Source organism: Zalophus californianus, chromosome 8 (assembly GCF_009762305.2).
Source record: "Zalophus californianus isolate mZalCal1 chromosome 8, mZalCal1.pri.v2, whole genome shotgun sequence".
In the NCBI taxonomy this organism is placed as follows: Eukaryota; Metazoa; Chordata; class Mammalia; order Carnivora; family Otariidae; genus Zalophus; species Zalophus californianus.
Genome location: NC_045602.1, coordinates 30,372,740 through 30,389,115, shown reverse-complemented (window position 1 = coordinate 30,389,115; position 16,376 = coordinate 30,372,740). Strand labels below are relative to the sequence as shown.

Genomic DNA, 16,376 nt, shown 5'->3' with positions numbered 1-16,376 from the left:
CTAAAAAGCCTTAACTTAATCCCATCCGCAAAGCCCCCCTCCCTCTCCCTGTTGGTGTTTTGCCAGATACCGAAGAATCCACAGATTCCAGAGACTAAGACAGGGGTATCTTTGGTGGGGGGATATTTTTCAGCTTATCCACCGCATCCTAGCTCTAGCTTTTGACTCTGCTTAGGGCTGATGCATCTCTGGTGCACAAAAAAGCAGCCAAGAGGACCGCATGTGAGATGAGAAGGCACTGCACGCTTCTGTGAACCACCCAACTTCCCCTTTGAACCACCCAACTTCCCCTTTGAACCACCCAACTTCCCCTTTGACACCACCCAACTTCCCCTTTGACACCACCCAACTTCCCCTTTGAACCACCCAACTTCCCCTTTGACACCACCCAACTTCCCCTTTGAACCACCCAACTTCCCCTTTGACACCACCCAACTTCCCCTTTGAACCACCCAACTTCCCCTTTGAACCACCCAACTTCCCCTTTGACACCACCCAACTTCCCCGTTGAACCACACAACTTCCCCTTTGAACCACACAACTTCCCCTTTGAACCACACAACTTCCCCTTTGAACCACACAACTTCCCCTTTGACACCACACAACTTCCCCTTTGACACCACACAACTTCCCCTTTGAACCACCCAACTTCCCCTTTGACACCACCCAACTTCCCCTTTGAACCACCCAACTTCCCCTTTGAACCACCCAACTTCCCCTTTGACACCACCCAACTTCCCCGTTGAACCACACAACTTCCCCTTTGAACCACACAACTTCCCCTTTGAACCACCCAACTTCCCCTTTGAACCACACAACTTCCCCTTTGACACCACACAACTTCCCCTTTGAACCACACAACTGCCCCTTTGACACCACCCAACTTCCCCTTTGAACCACCCAACTTCCCCTTTGAACCACCCAACTTCCCCTTTGAACCACCCAACTTCCCCTTTGACACCACACAACTTCCCCTTTGAACCACCCAACTTCCCCTTTGAACCACACAACTTCCCCTTTGACACCACACAACTTCCCCTTTGAACCACCCAACTTCCCCTTTGACACCACCCAACTTCCCCTTTGAACCACCCAACTTCCCCTTTGAACCACCCAACTTCCCCTTTGAACCACCCAACTTCCCCTTTGACACCACCCAACTTCCCCTTTGAACCACACAACTTCCCCTTTGAACTACACAACTTCCCCTTTGACACCACACAACTTCCCCTTTGAACCACACAACTGCCCCTTTGACACCACCCAACTTCCCCTTTGAACCATACAACTTCCCCTTTGAACCACCCAACTTCCCCTTTGAACCACCCAACTTCCCCTTTGACACCACACAACTTCCCCTTTGAACCACCCAACTTCCCCTTTGAACCACCCAACTTCCCCTTTGACACCACACAACTTCCCCTTTGACACCACACAGCATGCTGGGAAAATGGTGTCGGCCCTGTGCCTGTGGACCAGCCATGCAGACAGATGTGGGGCGGGGCATGTAGACCCACTACCCAGCACTGGCATCTGGAGGTTTGTCACCCTACCGCTGCCACCTTCTGCAGGGATCACAGCAGTGACTCAGGAGAGCAGGCTGGCTGATGGTGCCCCGGGCACGGATGGGAGTTTGGCCCTTCAGTCTGCTCTCGTGGGCATAGGGCCATCAGGGCAGGAGACAGATCTCTCATTCACCCTGTTGTTGCTAACAGTGGGTCACCTTTAAATCTGCCCATAGACCGTGTCAGACAAATTGCTAAAGACCTGGCAGTGAGTGGCCTTGGGGGTTCAGCCAGTCTTAACGCCATCCTTGGGCAAAACCGAACCTGTGTGATTTACGACATTTCCGTGACTTCAAAGGAATTGAGTGTTCATAACAAGTCCTAGGGAAATTTCTAATTTCTCCAAAATAGTCTTCTGTCTCACCCTCCGGTAAATGCCATGAACCATTAGTGCCTTGGCAGGGGAATGCAGGCCCAGGTTGGACCTACTTCATAAAGGGAAAAGCCATTTAATAGAATGACTCGTATATTTTATGAAATAGGATAAAATTATTAATTTGGAAAGAAATATATAAAACCCTATAGTACATTTTACTTACAAATTATTAATTAAACCATAATTAAAAAATAAAACTAGCAATAATGAACATTTTTGCCACCTTACACTTATTAGATATTGGAACTATGAATTATTTTTTTATCACACCATTGGATAATTCTGATATTTCTAAATACCCCAGTCTTCCTTCACTAATACTGATTGCTGGAGAACAGATTAAATATCCTGATGACAGCCATTTGTGTTACTTGCTTAAAACACAGATACTTTCAAGCATGTCATCAATTCAACCAACAGGTCCATCTCTGGTTTTCCATGGTCTCCCACGGGCTGTTGTTTCTGCTTGCTCTCCTGCATGGAATAGAACCGTCTTTAAAATGAAGAGAGAAAAAGCTCTACCCCAACTGCTCACAATTCCTTACTGAACATAATGCTAGATGTGACCCAAAATGAATTCTTCATAGTACCTGGTTCCTTTTGAGCAAATTAAAATGAAACCAGTTGGGGCACCTGGGTGGCTCAGTTGTTGGGCGTCTGCCTTCGGCTCAGGTCATGATCCCAGGGTCCTGGGATCGAGCCCCGCATCAGGCTCCCTGCTCGGCGGGAAGCCCGCTTCTCCCTCTCCTACTCCCCCTGCTTGTGCTCCCTCTCTTGCTGTGTCTCTCTCTGTCAAATAAATAAATAAAATCTTAAAAAAAAATGAAACCAGTAAAATAGTTTCTCCATATAATCTCAGATACATGGAAGTTTCATGGAAATCTTTTCAAAAGATTTTCATGGGAAAACTTTTATAAAAAACTTCCTTTAGGCTGTTAACATATTACTCTTTGGACGAGGTCATGAACAGTTTTTGGTTTTTTTTTTTTTTAAGATTTTATTTATTTGAGAGAAAGTGAGAGAGAGCATGAGCAGAGGGAGAGGCAGAGGGAGAAGCAGGCTCCCCACCGAGCAGGGAGCCCAATGTGGGGCTCAATCCCAGGACCCCGGCATCATGACCTGAGCTGAAGGCAGACACTTAACCAACTGAGCCCCCCAGGCGCCCCGAGGTCATGAACAGTTGTAGACAACTACCTTCTCAGCAGCAGTAGGAGGTCCTCAGAGCTCCTCCCTACACTTGATTCATCATTAGATCATAGTGTTAAAATGCAGACCCCAGGGCCCTAACCACATAGATTCTGATTCACTGGATCTGGGATGGGCCTTGGAAATCTGATTTGAGAACTGCCAGGCAATGTTAGACTGGACTTCTGACTTCAGCTCTCACCAGCTTGGCCACTAAAGTTCTTTGTGCCTGGCTTCCTTTCCTGAAAAATGGGGATGGTTGGACCTATCTGGCAGGGCTGTTGTCATAATTAGAGATCATGTCTGCTTGCCACGTGGTAGGTATTCGAGCAATGGCAGTAGCTGACGTCTGTCATCATGTTATGTCACACGTCTCTTTGCCCCAGTGAAAACAGTGCTTTCAGTAGGTGTCAAATGTGAGGCACCATGAAAAAGACACTGAAGCCAGTTTAACAGCGGTGCTTGGAGGTCGGAGTGTTGGGGAGGACTTGGCTCTTCCTGCCACTAACTCACTACAGGCCTCAGGATTACACACGGGGGCAGGAAATCTAATATTCATTGAGCATCTACTATGTGCCAGACAACTGTGATGGCCTCTTTTACATAAGCATTCACATTTGATATTAATCACAATCCTGGAAGCCAATTCAAGAATTCCCATTTTTAGGGTAAGGAATATGTATTCCAAGAGGTCAAGGAATGTACATAAGGTCTCACAAACAATCGGTAGCAGAGCCAGGATTTGGACCCACATTTGTTATATTCCAAATTCTGTATGTTTTTCCTCAAAAGGGGAACAAAGTGGAAGGCAAGTCATAAATAGCCTCAAGATTCCAGAACGTGGTTCCCATCAGAGGGTGGCCCAAGACCACTGTAGAGTTCTGGTGGAAACTGTCTTACTCTCAAGACAAGGGCAAGGGGTGGCCTTAGTGGGGATAGACAGCGAGGGCAGGAGGTTCTTAGGAAATCAAACATATCATCATAAACTTCAGCTTGATTTGCCTCCAGGGGGAGGGGCTGGGCCGATGACCAAAGGGAACCAGGAGGGGGTTCTCCTGCCACTCTTGCTCAGCAGCCTCTAATAAAGATTTACTTTCCTTTTTCTTTTACTGTAACGCCAGCAATGTGCCTTCTCGGGTTTGATGAGCTTCTACAAACCAACACTTACCTGTTTGTATTTAGCTCAGAGTAGCCTGAGACTCTAGCCAAGTAACAGCTGCCTGCATGATGGTTGCTAACTGCCTGGGGAAACAGCATTTAAATCTTAGGAATGTCCATCCTCAGCAGGAGCTGCACCAGGCAAATCAAGATGCTTTTGATTTTTATTTTTTGAAGGTGCTTTCTATTTTTTTGAGTGAGATATTTTCCCGTGGAAGAAGGTTATTATGCTTTGAGGGGGTCATCCTAACCTGATTTACCTGTTAACTCACAGTCTTGGAGGGATTAAGAAGCACTTTATAGGGGCATGCCAAGACTGGAGGAACCAACTGCTGGCCCTCATGTCTTCATCTCATCTGCTTCCCCCACTTTCTGTAGGAATTTTATCATTTGGGTAGCCACAAAGGGGGGCACTTTTTACAGTTCTCACTGGGATTTTTTTTATTTGAACTGGTGAAAGCTTACTCTTTAATGAGACTATAATTTTAAGGAGCGGTTCCTCTAGAAGCTGGGCGAGACCCCAAGTATCCCTTTTATGTGTATGTTGGAAAGGGATGTTTATCCCTTCTCTTTGTGTGGGAAATCAAAGTGCCCCCAAAGACACAATAATGCATAGTCCAGCTCCCGCTTTAACACAGAAACCTAGGAAAAGGTATTTTCCTCGTTTGCGGTCCACCTGTACTCCATTTGTGGTTCACAGGAAGCTGGGTCCACACAACTTCATAAACAGTGTATCTTTGGCTTGGTGTATTTCCATGAGTTGCTTTCTGTGAACACATACACCACATTATCCCCGTTGCTTCCCTTCATTTCCTACCTGAGCAGAGACAGCGTTTCCCCTCTCAACGGCCAGGGAACGTTTCTAGACAGAATGTCCTGTCATCTTCTTCTTCTTCTTCTTCTTCTTCTTTTTAAAGATTTTATTTATTTGACAGAGAGATAGAGAGAGCACAAGTAGGCAGAGCGGCAGGCAGAGAGAGAGGGGGAGAAGCAGGCTCCCCACTGAGCAAGGAGCCCGACACGGGGCTCGATCCCAGGACCCTGGGATCATGACCTGAGCCGAAGGCAGATGCTTAACCGACTGAGCCATCCAGGTGCCCCTGGACCTGTCATCTTCTAAAGCAACAATACAGTACAATCAAAGGCAACCATCATTCTGAATGCAAATGACACAAACATAGATATAATCTTGGAATTGCAAAAACAAAACCCAAAAACTAAAGCATTATCCTTCAACCTACCCATCTGATCCCCTTGATTTCTGTGCCCGTGTTCTTGGCATCTGTTATAATATTGCCGGAGTCAGTGGAGCTTGACCAGTTAAGATATTAATTTCTATACTACCTCCTAAAACACGTGTTTACAAACTTGGGTAGATGAAATCACACGTGAACACTTGCCTGTTTTGGCAGGGGGACTTTTCGTTGATGAATATGTAAGAGCCGATGGGTAGGTTACACCCTTTTGGGGTTTACCTTCTGCAAAAAAAGAAAAAAAATGGAAAAAAAATGATTTATTTCTAGAGCTAGAAGTTTTAGATGGTTCTGTTCTGGTAAGTTGATTCTCTCCTTCCTATTTATCTCTCTGGTGTTCAATAAATCCGTCAGTCTCCCCCCCCCCCCCAGGTGAATTGTTGATTATAATAAGAAAGTCAAGAGATGTTTTGTTTTCCTGTAGAGCCTGTTTTATTAATATTAGGAAGGAAGCAATAAAATCTCCATGACTCAGAGTTCCCATTAGTAACCCTTATTCTGCTCATGAAGATGTGACATGTAAGCTAAGGTTTTCATACATGTGGTGTTGAATGTTTAATTAGGTCAGTAGATGGATGTAAAAACACTCCCCAAGCTCTCCTTCTGGATGCCCCAGAGCTCTGGTCACAGGCTAGCTGTGCAGAATAGCTCTCTTTCCCTTTCACGGACCCTGTGGGATCCATTTGAATTCCATGGCACTAGAGAAACCTAAAAGTAGTTTTCAAAATAAGCATTTGTTGCCCACCTAGGGAAAGAGAGTTTAGAGGCCAGGTGACGAGAAGGAATGTTAATATGTATCAGGGAAACAAAGGAGGCATAAAAAAGAAAGACGATCAGGTGATCGGGGCTGGGTAAGGAGGTACCAAGCCCGATAGGACTGAAAATTGCCCTAGAAGCCTGCAGTCTACAAAGCCTCCCTCCACCAGGAAATGATGCCTGACATGCCTCCATGGGAGTTTTGCTCCACAATGAGATGGAAAGTGTCACTTGGGATACAGAAGCCTCCCCTCACCCCCGAAGGTAGGGGATCCGTCTCACTTGGTAACTGTCGAATCGGCACCTAGAGCAGTGTCTGCAATGTAGGAGATGCTCAATAAGTATTTATTCAGAGAAGGAATACCTTAATGCTTAGGTCTCTGTTACAACTCAGAGGGGTCTCACCTGTTCCCCAATATTTACATCTGATAATGAAAGAATTTTAACACACAATTTAAGGAAGTAGTTTTACAGGATAGGCTTGGTGAGGAGATAGTGAGGAGTGTCGTATGGAGAGCCTGACGGGTGGGACAGAATCTAGAGCAGGATTTTGCCAAAAACCCCATTGATACAAGGGATTGCAGAGTCAGGAGGCAGACGGAATGACAGGGGCAGAAAGGACCTGGCACTGGGAATAAGAACCTCTAGGTTTCTGTTCCAATTTGCCATTAATTAGCTGCCTCAATCACTGAGACTCTCATTTTTCTCATTCGGGAAATATGGACAACGATATGGGCCAATTTACTACATTAAGTTGTAGGGATCTAATGAAAAAAAAAAGAGTTAAACTCTTTTGGAACTATATGTTACCAGAGAGATGCGAAGATTCTATGCTGACATTACCTATAAATATCACTCAAAGTGGTGATGAGGCAAAATGTTTGGGCTTATGGAGTTATTTCATCTCATTCAAGTCCCCCCCCCTCACCCCGGGAACAGAGCTTGGCCTTTCCAGGTCCCCCGCCCTTGTCTGGGCCTCCTCCAAATAACAGTGATTGAGGTTATTTCGGACCCAAGGAGGGCCCCACGGCTGCAGGCCTCATTTTATCAACAGAGTGCACCGCAGAGACATCCTCTCCCTCTGCTTACTATTCTCGCATCTGAAATCCTCTGGTTCTTTCTGCTTCTATTCAGAAGGAAAAGGAACATGAGCTCAGTTTTCTGAAATGTGGATCAAAGAACAAATGGGCTGTATTAGGAGGTCCCTCTCTGACCTTGCCTATCCCTGGACTGTCAAAAGATTGTGCTGACCAAAAATGCACACTCCGGGTCCTGCTCCCATCCCTGCCCGCCAAAGTGAATTAACTAAAAGCACAGTGATCTGTGAAAATTAGAAATAAAAACCTAGAGAGAGGTTACGGAGGCACCTGAGCCCTCAGAGGAGGATTCGGACCCAATCCAGCTAAACTTGAGTCCCCAGATAGTGGGGAGCAAGCCTTGGCTACTGGCCAGTCAATGCCCTTATGCTGCAATGAGCTCTCCCTGTTCACCCATTTGGAAGAGGCTCCTAGCCATTGCAGAAGCACACACGTTTGTTATAATTGGCAAGAAGTGTTTTGGTTAGATGTCACTACGTGAAATGAGGGGACACGGAAGTTGAGATTTATAGGGAATAATCTCAGCAGACTGATTTTCATTTACAAAACCCCAAATATCTCTACTCTCTTGGAGTTAATTTTTCTTTTTAAACCTCCGTTGGGATTCTTGAATTGCAGGCTATGTACTTAAGATTGAAACATTCTTACTTAGCCAGGAGCGACTTGGTAAACACCTATGTAGAGATTATATTTCTCTCTATATTTGACACATTTGGATTCTAGATATTAGCATTTTCATATGGCCCCTATTCTGCATTCTCTCAGTACCGTGTTTGATGACCTTCTACTATCTGACGTAGAAACCCATTTAATTTGAGCCCTGGGTGTGCAGAATTCTGCAGGCAAGAGGAAACAGGGACTGCTCAAGTTGTGAAGAATCCTAAAAGGTCTCTTTTTAGTTCTGTTAAAACTCTGGTCAATGGAGTATAGTAGGAGTTGGGGCTTGGGACACATAAAGGTACAAGAAAACTACCTGGACTGGAAGAGTTACTATGTTACAAAATATTTCTCCCCTCCTTGCTTCAGTTGGTCCTTCCATAGGTGGTTCCTCAGGAGAGTGGCTCGGCTCCTAATCTTGTTGGGGTGCTGGGAAGCTTTATTAGAATCTACTTAAAATCATGTGAAGCCTTTTTGAAGAAAATGGGAGATTCAAAGCCCAGAGTAAGGCGAGTATAAGATGGTGACAGAACACTGTGTTGTGCTCAAACACCAATCAGGACATGTCAAAAAAAAAGAGCCTGAAGGGCTCCCACTGGCCAAACTTGGAAAATCTGAGTGCCAAAAAGAATAATGATAATAATGGATTATAACATATTTTCAAAAACAATCCATGAGTCCATAATGGTACTTGAAAAAATAGGTGTAGAGAGGGGGAAATACCCCTCTTCTTTATATAAGAATACTTGCTAATAAATGTGGAAGGAATGATGGGATTAGAACAATCATAATTTTTTAATTTCTAGTGCAATTCTTGCTATTGCAAGGATCACCAATAGATGTTAAAATCATTAGGTGAATTTGCTGGGGAATGAGTTATTCATGCTGTTTGGAAGTATCACCCTACAGATTACTTATTAATTACAAGGTATCTTTACCATGGAGAGAGACTGTAATGTATCCAACCAGTCAACTGTAGCATCACCAATGACTGGACAAACTGACATTATTGTGCCTCCTGAGAGGGCCACTGTGATGCAGCAGAATGGATAAGCTAGGATACTACGTAGGTAGCACCCTTGGCGAAATAGTTAACCTGAATCCAGTCATGAGGAAATAGCTGGACATGTTTGTGGTCCCCATCGTGAGACACAGCACTAGACAACTGGCTGGGACTTCAAAAATGTCTTTGCCATTCATGGCCAAAAAAGGTGGTGTGGTGGTAGCTTGTTCTAGATTTAAAGAGAGTAAACAGACATGCCAACCAAATGCAATGGGTGATTTTTATTAGATTGTGGATCAGAAAGAGAGAGAGAGAGAGAGAGAGAGAGAGAGAGAGAGAGGAAGGGAGGGGGGAGGAAGGGGAGGGAAGGAGAGAGGAGGAGAACTAAGGAGAAGAAGAACTTGCTATGAAGACTATTTTAGGATAACTGGATACAATTGAATAAGAACTATTTGCTAGATAACATTCTTGTATCAATGTTCATTTTTTAGGGGTGGTATTGGTAATGTGGTTATTTAGGAAAATGTTCTTGTTTTTACCAGTTGTGTGCCGAAGTATTGAGGGATGAAATGTCATGATGCCTTGCAGGTTATTTTCACAGGGATTAGAACAAAATAAAATAAATGATAGGTAGATAGATAAAGCAAATGTTGCTAGGTGAAGGGAATATGGGTATTCATTGTAGTATTCTTTTAATTTTTCTTTCAATTAAAATTCAGAATAAAAGGTTAGGTTGGGGGAATTTCACAAAAATAGGCAAGGGCAGGTCATGATAATAGAGAGACACTTGGCTACCTTTTCACTGTGAAATCACACTAGTCATTAGTTCACTGACATCACCTCATTGGAAGAGAAAAGTAAAGAGTGAAAATGATTATCTGCAAAAATCCTAAGGAGCTAGAGAGCAAGAACTGACTAGTTAAACAATTAATTAAACAAAAAGAAATCTCAGAATAGTAGCTCGGTTCTCTAAGAGCATATATCCCTCTCCATTTACCAGAAATATCAAGAAATGAGGATCCAGATATGAGACATATTTGGCCTCACTAAAGAAGTAGTTAAAAAAAAACCCAAGCTATTAAATGTAATTCACTTCATTAAAAGTTTGACTGGATTTACAGGTAGCTGCAGTGTTTTATAAAATGAGCAATTGGAGCCTTTTAATATTTCCAGACTTTGTAGTGATTTATCACCATCATTATAATTTATTGTTTCATGATCCTAATTATCGGAAGAGCTGATGCTTCAGATTTTGATGAAATGAGTTGGGCCACACACTAAAGCCAACAGAACATTGAAAAGAGCACATTTCATCCCGTGAGGTCACTTAGGCCAAGCTCCCGGGCATGGCGGGGCGTCTCCAGAGCGTGGGCCTACCTGAGACAATGAAGGACTCTCTCCAGCGTGGCAGTGACAACGACTGGACACCATTGGAGTAACTCCCTTTGTAGCCAGATTGTCCAGCGACTTTCCGAACAAGTATTTTCCCTCCTGAATTATCAAGCACGCCACTATGAAGAGAAACAAAATGTGAACAGAAAAATACCGTTTGACGCAATCAACCGACCATCAAACCGGCCTCTGTCTTTACTGAAAGATATGAAAGTAGGGAGATTCAGACAAGGTTTACCCTGACTTGCAGCCCACCCCCCAAGAAGGGTGCCTCCATCGCATGGCCCAGCACCTGACCTCCAGGTCAGATGTCCTCTTTCTTATTATCAGGACCTGGTTGTTTCGTTAGGCAGCAATTTCTCTTTGCCACCATGCCTCAGATTTCTTTTCCTTGGTTTCCTCATTCCCACTAGTTTGTTCTTTTAAGTAAAATGTCTTTCCTGACCGTTTTTAATTTGGTGTCATGACATGGCAGAATGACTCCCGCTATTTTGAAGGGTGGCCATGACATTTTACAAAGCACATTATTCCTTTTATTTTGGGCCAGGGAAGGGAGGTGCATGGCTAAACTGAACTCATTAAAAAGATTAGCTCCTAGAAATCGTTTCTTTAATTTCTACGATTTTGAAGATTTTAGATCCTGATGGGACAGAGACTGACCTATCTACCTCTTTGCTTGCATGTGAAGCAAGGCCTCCATTCTGGTTCCTCGGTGTCCCTTCCCATTGTCCTTTCTTTGCGCCAGAGCCTAAAATGGCTCCTGTGGGGATCTCTGATTTGTGGCACGCAGGCAGCTAAAAATGCACTTGGATTTGTTTTCATCAACACCCTCCCTCCCCCCCAGGAATGAGAGTTGCCGTTTCCTGCCCTTCCACCTTCATGAGTCAAGAACTTTCAACACTCAACTGCTCAATGACCCAGAAGGAAGGAAAGTGATAATAGTACTTGACATATAGAGCACGTAATTGCTTTAAAATCATCCCTGTGTAATTTTTTTTTTTCTCATCGGCTCCTCCTGGCAAACCTGTGGGTTGCAGAGGGAAGGCGGTGCTATTGTTCCCATTTCCCAGAATTGGGCTTGGACCAGTGGAGTGACTCAGGCCAGATTTTGTAACTGGTTAAATTGCAAGGGAGGGATTTGAACCCAGGTCTAGCTGACCTGGAATCCTGGGTTTGTCCCAGTTGGTCACAGTTGCCCCTCAGAGTCCAAAAGCACAGGTACCTCCTGATGCCAACTCCTCATCTTTCCAAATCTTTTTTTTCTTTTTATTCTGACCTGGAGAGATTTTTATTTATTTTTTTATTTTTGTTTATTTTTTGAGGGTCATCTTTCCAAATCTTTGTGACCCTGCCCTCTCTTTTCTCTCAGGAGCTCAGAATCCGTTAGCTCAGGTCTCCCAGGTGCAGCCAGGCTGGTCTCAGCACCCCCCACAGAGCACATGGTTTCCACTCACGTGTCTTGTTCATGCTGCTCTTTCCTTCTGGAAAACCAGCTCCCACTTCTGCCTGATGAGGCCCAACAGTTTCTTCTCCAGAGAAATTCTGAAAAGACTTGGCTCCATCCCTTCCTAACGATGCCTCAGACTCTTGTCTCACAACCCAGACTCTGATTTTTATTCGGTCTTGTGCTTTTTCCTAAACATTTCTTGAGTTGATTTTTGTCTCCCAACTGGATTAGACATTTTCTTAGAGAAAAGACAATATTTTATCCTTCTGTGTGCGTTGGAAGGCCTGTCGGTGGTGTGTGGATGCCGCCCACATGGGCTTATGAAAGCCAACCGTTAACTTTCCAGGATTGTGAGAGTTGGTTCATTTCACACGGTAGCTTGAAATCAGCCATGGTGGGAGGATTTAAACCCCTGAAATTGGTAACTCAGCACTACCCCTGCTTTGGGGGAGCTGGCCATTCAGCATTGACGAGCACAGCCCTTGTGTAGGCTGAACATTCTATTTATTTGAAAAAAAAAATTATCCCCTGCTCCCTTTACTTATAATTAATGGGGAAGATAGAAATAACAGCTTTTTTCTTTCCCTCCCAGGAAATTATTCTGCCCTCAGTTTCATAGTCCATTGTATTGAGGAAATGTGTGTGGGGGCACTTGGTCCTGTTGAAGTGAAGTCCGAAGCACGGCAGGTGCCATTCGCAGTGAGGGGGGAGGGGGTCCTGTGGTGAGCTTCCCTCAGGCTGTTTGAGGAAATGGGAAGGGCCCAGGGGCTTCTCAAGCTGGACAGGGCTGCTGACGCCCCATCTGAGGGTGATGTGAGACTGAAAACCCAGCCTTCAGGGAAGGTGCAGGACGGAACTATGGTGTGCTCATGAGATTTCTCTGTTGCAGGCAAGAGGGATGCCTCATCTTGAGGGTGGACTTAACTGGAGGATGTGGATCTTCTCAGATATTCTAGAGAAGGGTAGATGCTGGGGAGGTCAGTGGTCTATAAACTCCAGATGCCAACGGCAGTCCATGGAGGTGGAAAGCACCAGAGACTCGACCACTGGAGGAGACACTGGAGGAGGCAGAGAGCCTGCAAGAGGCTGTGGTTTCACTTAGGAAGCAGATAGGAGCCATGATACTTTGGAGAATTTATGTAAATGTGACCTCATTTCTATCCTCACTCAGGGATAGGCACCTCGTATATATTCTCTGAAAGAGCAAAAACCGGTTTCACTTCTTTGCATCCTCAGATGCCCTGCATGATGCTGGACATAGCCTTCAGGTTCCTGTCCTCCCCGACCCCAGTGCCAGGGACCTGGGCTCAGCTGAGGGTCAGCTGCATGTTCGGAGAAAAGGGCTGGGATTTGAACAATTGCCATTCTCAGGGTAGGCATCTGGTCAGAAATCAGCATGAAGAGTGCTCTGCATGAGGATGGCCCCCTCATCGCCCCACTGGGGAGAAATCTTCCTTCTCCCCAGTACTTGGTCCCACTCTAAATACAGAGGTTGATTCAGGACAAGACTGAGCCAAAATATGATGCCTCAAATATGTTCATCATCCTTTTGGTTTGAAAGAATTGAGGGAATCACTCATAATAAGACATCTGATTATGATATATTGTATGAATATTAAATCCTAAAGCTAAATCTGAATGTCTAAACCAAAGTGTGCTCTCCCCAGCCTTCCAGTTCTGAACATGGGGGGCTCTGACAGGCCAATATTGGAGGCCCCGTGTGTACTTTCTACTCAAGTTCTCTGTCTTGAATCCTGCCTTCTGAAAACAGACTTGTTCTGTGTGTGAAAAAAAAAACAAAAAACTGAGAGTATCCAAAATTCCTATCTGTTCTCCCTTAAGACCCCTATTCATCCTCCTCATGGACAGTGATACTTCTTTCCGAATAGAGTTTCCCACTAGATCAGACGCTGGTCCAGGAAGTTTCAAACGGGCACTTGGTTGCTCAAGTAGCAAATCTTGTTTTTTGAAACATTCAAGTTCTTTTTCACCCCTCTACCCTCCTCTATAGTCTCTCCACGAGTTCCTACACCCCAATCCAAACGCTGGGATTGCCGAGTCCTGGTCCTTGTCAATACCGTTCTTATTTTGTCCCCGGTGGTGTGTCCATCCATCGTAAAGCCATTCCGACTTTTACCGGTCCAAAGTCTGCATCCACTTCCCTTTGTCTATTAAGCAGTACTGGGGCTCCCCCGTTCTTAGGTAAATGTGTCTCTTGGGCTCTGGACTGGAAGTCCCGGGACATGAGCTCTAATCCTGAATGTGCAACTAACTAGCCATTGAATTAACTTCCTTATTTCTCAGCTCCTCTTCTAACAAACGGGAATGTTAACAGCAGCCTCGTGGGGTTGAAATGATGCTAGAAGGAGAGAATCACAGTGCAAGGGATTACTGTGATTATGACGACATCTTTGTGAGGCTGGATTAACTCACGCGACTCTGACCTGCCTGGGAAACACGGAAAGGCAAGACAGAGCCAGCGAGGGCCAGAGGAAGCAAGTGCCAACCATTTTGGATTCCAGCTGGAAAAATATAGGCGACCTTAAGACAGGCTTGGCCCCTGCAACAGACATCAGTGTCCACACAGACACGGACTGGAGAGTGCTCAAGGTGTGGACGCTGTTCGGGCATGCACACGCATGTGTAAGGATGCATGTGAGCATGCACATGTGTGCAAACGTGTGGGAGCATGTGTGTATTCGTGCACATGCGTATGCATGTATGGGTAGATTTGTGTACCTCTTTCCTTTTTGCATGAAATTTCTTTCAGAGTGAAAGCAAAATATTTTTTCTACAGTCTGGGGTTAAGAAACAGGGTTTGGTGTAGTTTTTCTTGAATGTTTCCCTACTTCTCCATAATAGAACCTTCAGAGTCCTGCTCCCGTTGGAAAATCAGTCAAGCTCATCAGCCCTCCGCAGCGGCGGTGAGGAGGACGGCCAACAGACCCTGCTGGTAATTCTTAAATCTCAGTTTACACGTAGACTTTGTTCTTGCTGCTTCCCCAAATTTCTGAGAGGCTACTGACGAGACACCTGTAGAGGGAGTAAGTTTTACATCTTTCCCCCTCTCTCTGGCAGGGACACAATGGCTCCATCACCTGACTGGTGTGCAAGTGAAGAGAAGGAAAAAGATCCTGAAGCCCGAATACTTCAGAAACTTTGCCCAGTGTCTGGTGGCTGAGCATTGATTCAGGAGTCATGTCCCAAACCATCTCAAAGTGGTGGTTAGGAGCGTGGGCACTGGACTTAGGTTCGAGTCCCCACTTGGATACTTGTTAATAGTGCGGCCTTAGAAAAGCTAGTCAGTCTCTCTCCATCCTTAAGATGTGGGGAACAGTAGTAGCTACCGCATAGGGAACCGTGAGGATTAAATAAGGTGACATAAGTGAGATGCTCGACGTGGACACTCTTAGCCTTATTATCAAAGACAGGAAGTAAACATGCATCTCCCGAGTTTGGACTCCCAGCCTAAGCAAAAGGGTTCTGTGAAGGTCACTTCTGCCGCTCTTCATTTAGGCAGTGACTTAGTTCAAAGCATGTCCTACTTCCTGCCCTCGTTCCTGGAGCCCAAACCAACAGCTGCCTGAGCAGAACCACCTGTCACCCTCTTCCTCACTTTTCCTGTTCTACTTGTCTCCAGGCCATCACCACTGCCGTGGCATTTCTTCTCCGAATTTCCAGGCCTTCCTTAATCACATCCCTATGATTTCCTCATTCAGCACCTACCGGTAGAAAAAACATGCTTTATGTCACCGAGAACTATGGTTTCCTTGTCATGAACATGAGAGAGTGGAATTCTCCTCCCCATCCCCTTAGGGTCAGGGAGAAGTTGGTCCTTTCCAGGGAGCGCTGTGAAAGGAGATCTGGGACCACGCATGGCTTCTGTATAATCCCATGGGGTAGGGTTGCCACAGTTACATGTGTACAGTGTTGCTTGCTCAGTCAGGCAACCTGCACGGGGAGCTCCCTCCCCACAGCCTGACTGCTCCTTGTTAAGGAGCTTGGAGCTACCCACCTGTGAATCGCGGCGCCACACACGCTCGAGTAGGATGCATAGATATCCGTGCCATAAACGTGGTATTTCGGGTCTTGGCATCCTGCCGGACATTTTACAACAAACTCAGGATTGATTATCTTTCCAGCTTTGACATCGCAGTTGATCTGGGGCACAGCTGGGAAAGCAAAATGAGGTCAAAATTACACTTAGTGGTATCAGCTTATATATGGGGTGACTCTGTTAGGTCATAACTGTTCATTTACTTAATCTCCAAAAGCCAGAGCCTGGGCTGGCCCTGGGTCCTCTCCATATAATGAAAACAAAGATATAATTAGGACACTCCTCAGACCCAAAGAACAACAATGACCATCAATTGCATTTAACCTGCTGAGAGCAGAAACAGAGGTGGAATCTTGTGCTTCTCCAGACAATTGAAGAGGAGAACTCTGGGAAAAGACCCACCTCCAAGGGTCAGAAATGTCACCTTGAG

At 45.3% G+C, this 16,376-nt stretch overlaps 1 protein-coding gene across 3 annotated transcripts in view; it reads right to left on the bottom strand.

The window, feature by feature from the left end:
* Positions 1–16,376, bottom strand: part of VIT (vitrin) — a 101,422-nt gene that overhangs the window by 41,625 nt on the left and 43,421 nt on the right. For 2 of the 3 annotated variants that reach the window (XM_027620445.2, XM_027620446.2), the window contains exons 4-6: positions 15,905–16,061; positions 10,428–10,561; positions 5,685–5,762 (exon numbers count right to left, since the gene is read on the bottom strand). In XM_027620445.2, coding sequence (XP_027476246.2) covers positions 5,685–5,762; positions 10,428–10,561; positions 15,905–16,061 — 369 coding nt within the window. The remainder of the gene's footprint in view (positions 1–5,684; positions 5,763–10,427; positions 10,562–15,904; positions 16,062–16,376) is intronic. The other variant, XM_027620447.2, reaches the window with a different exon arrangement.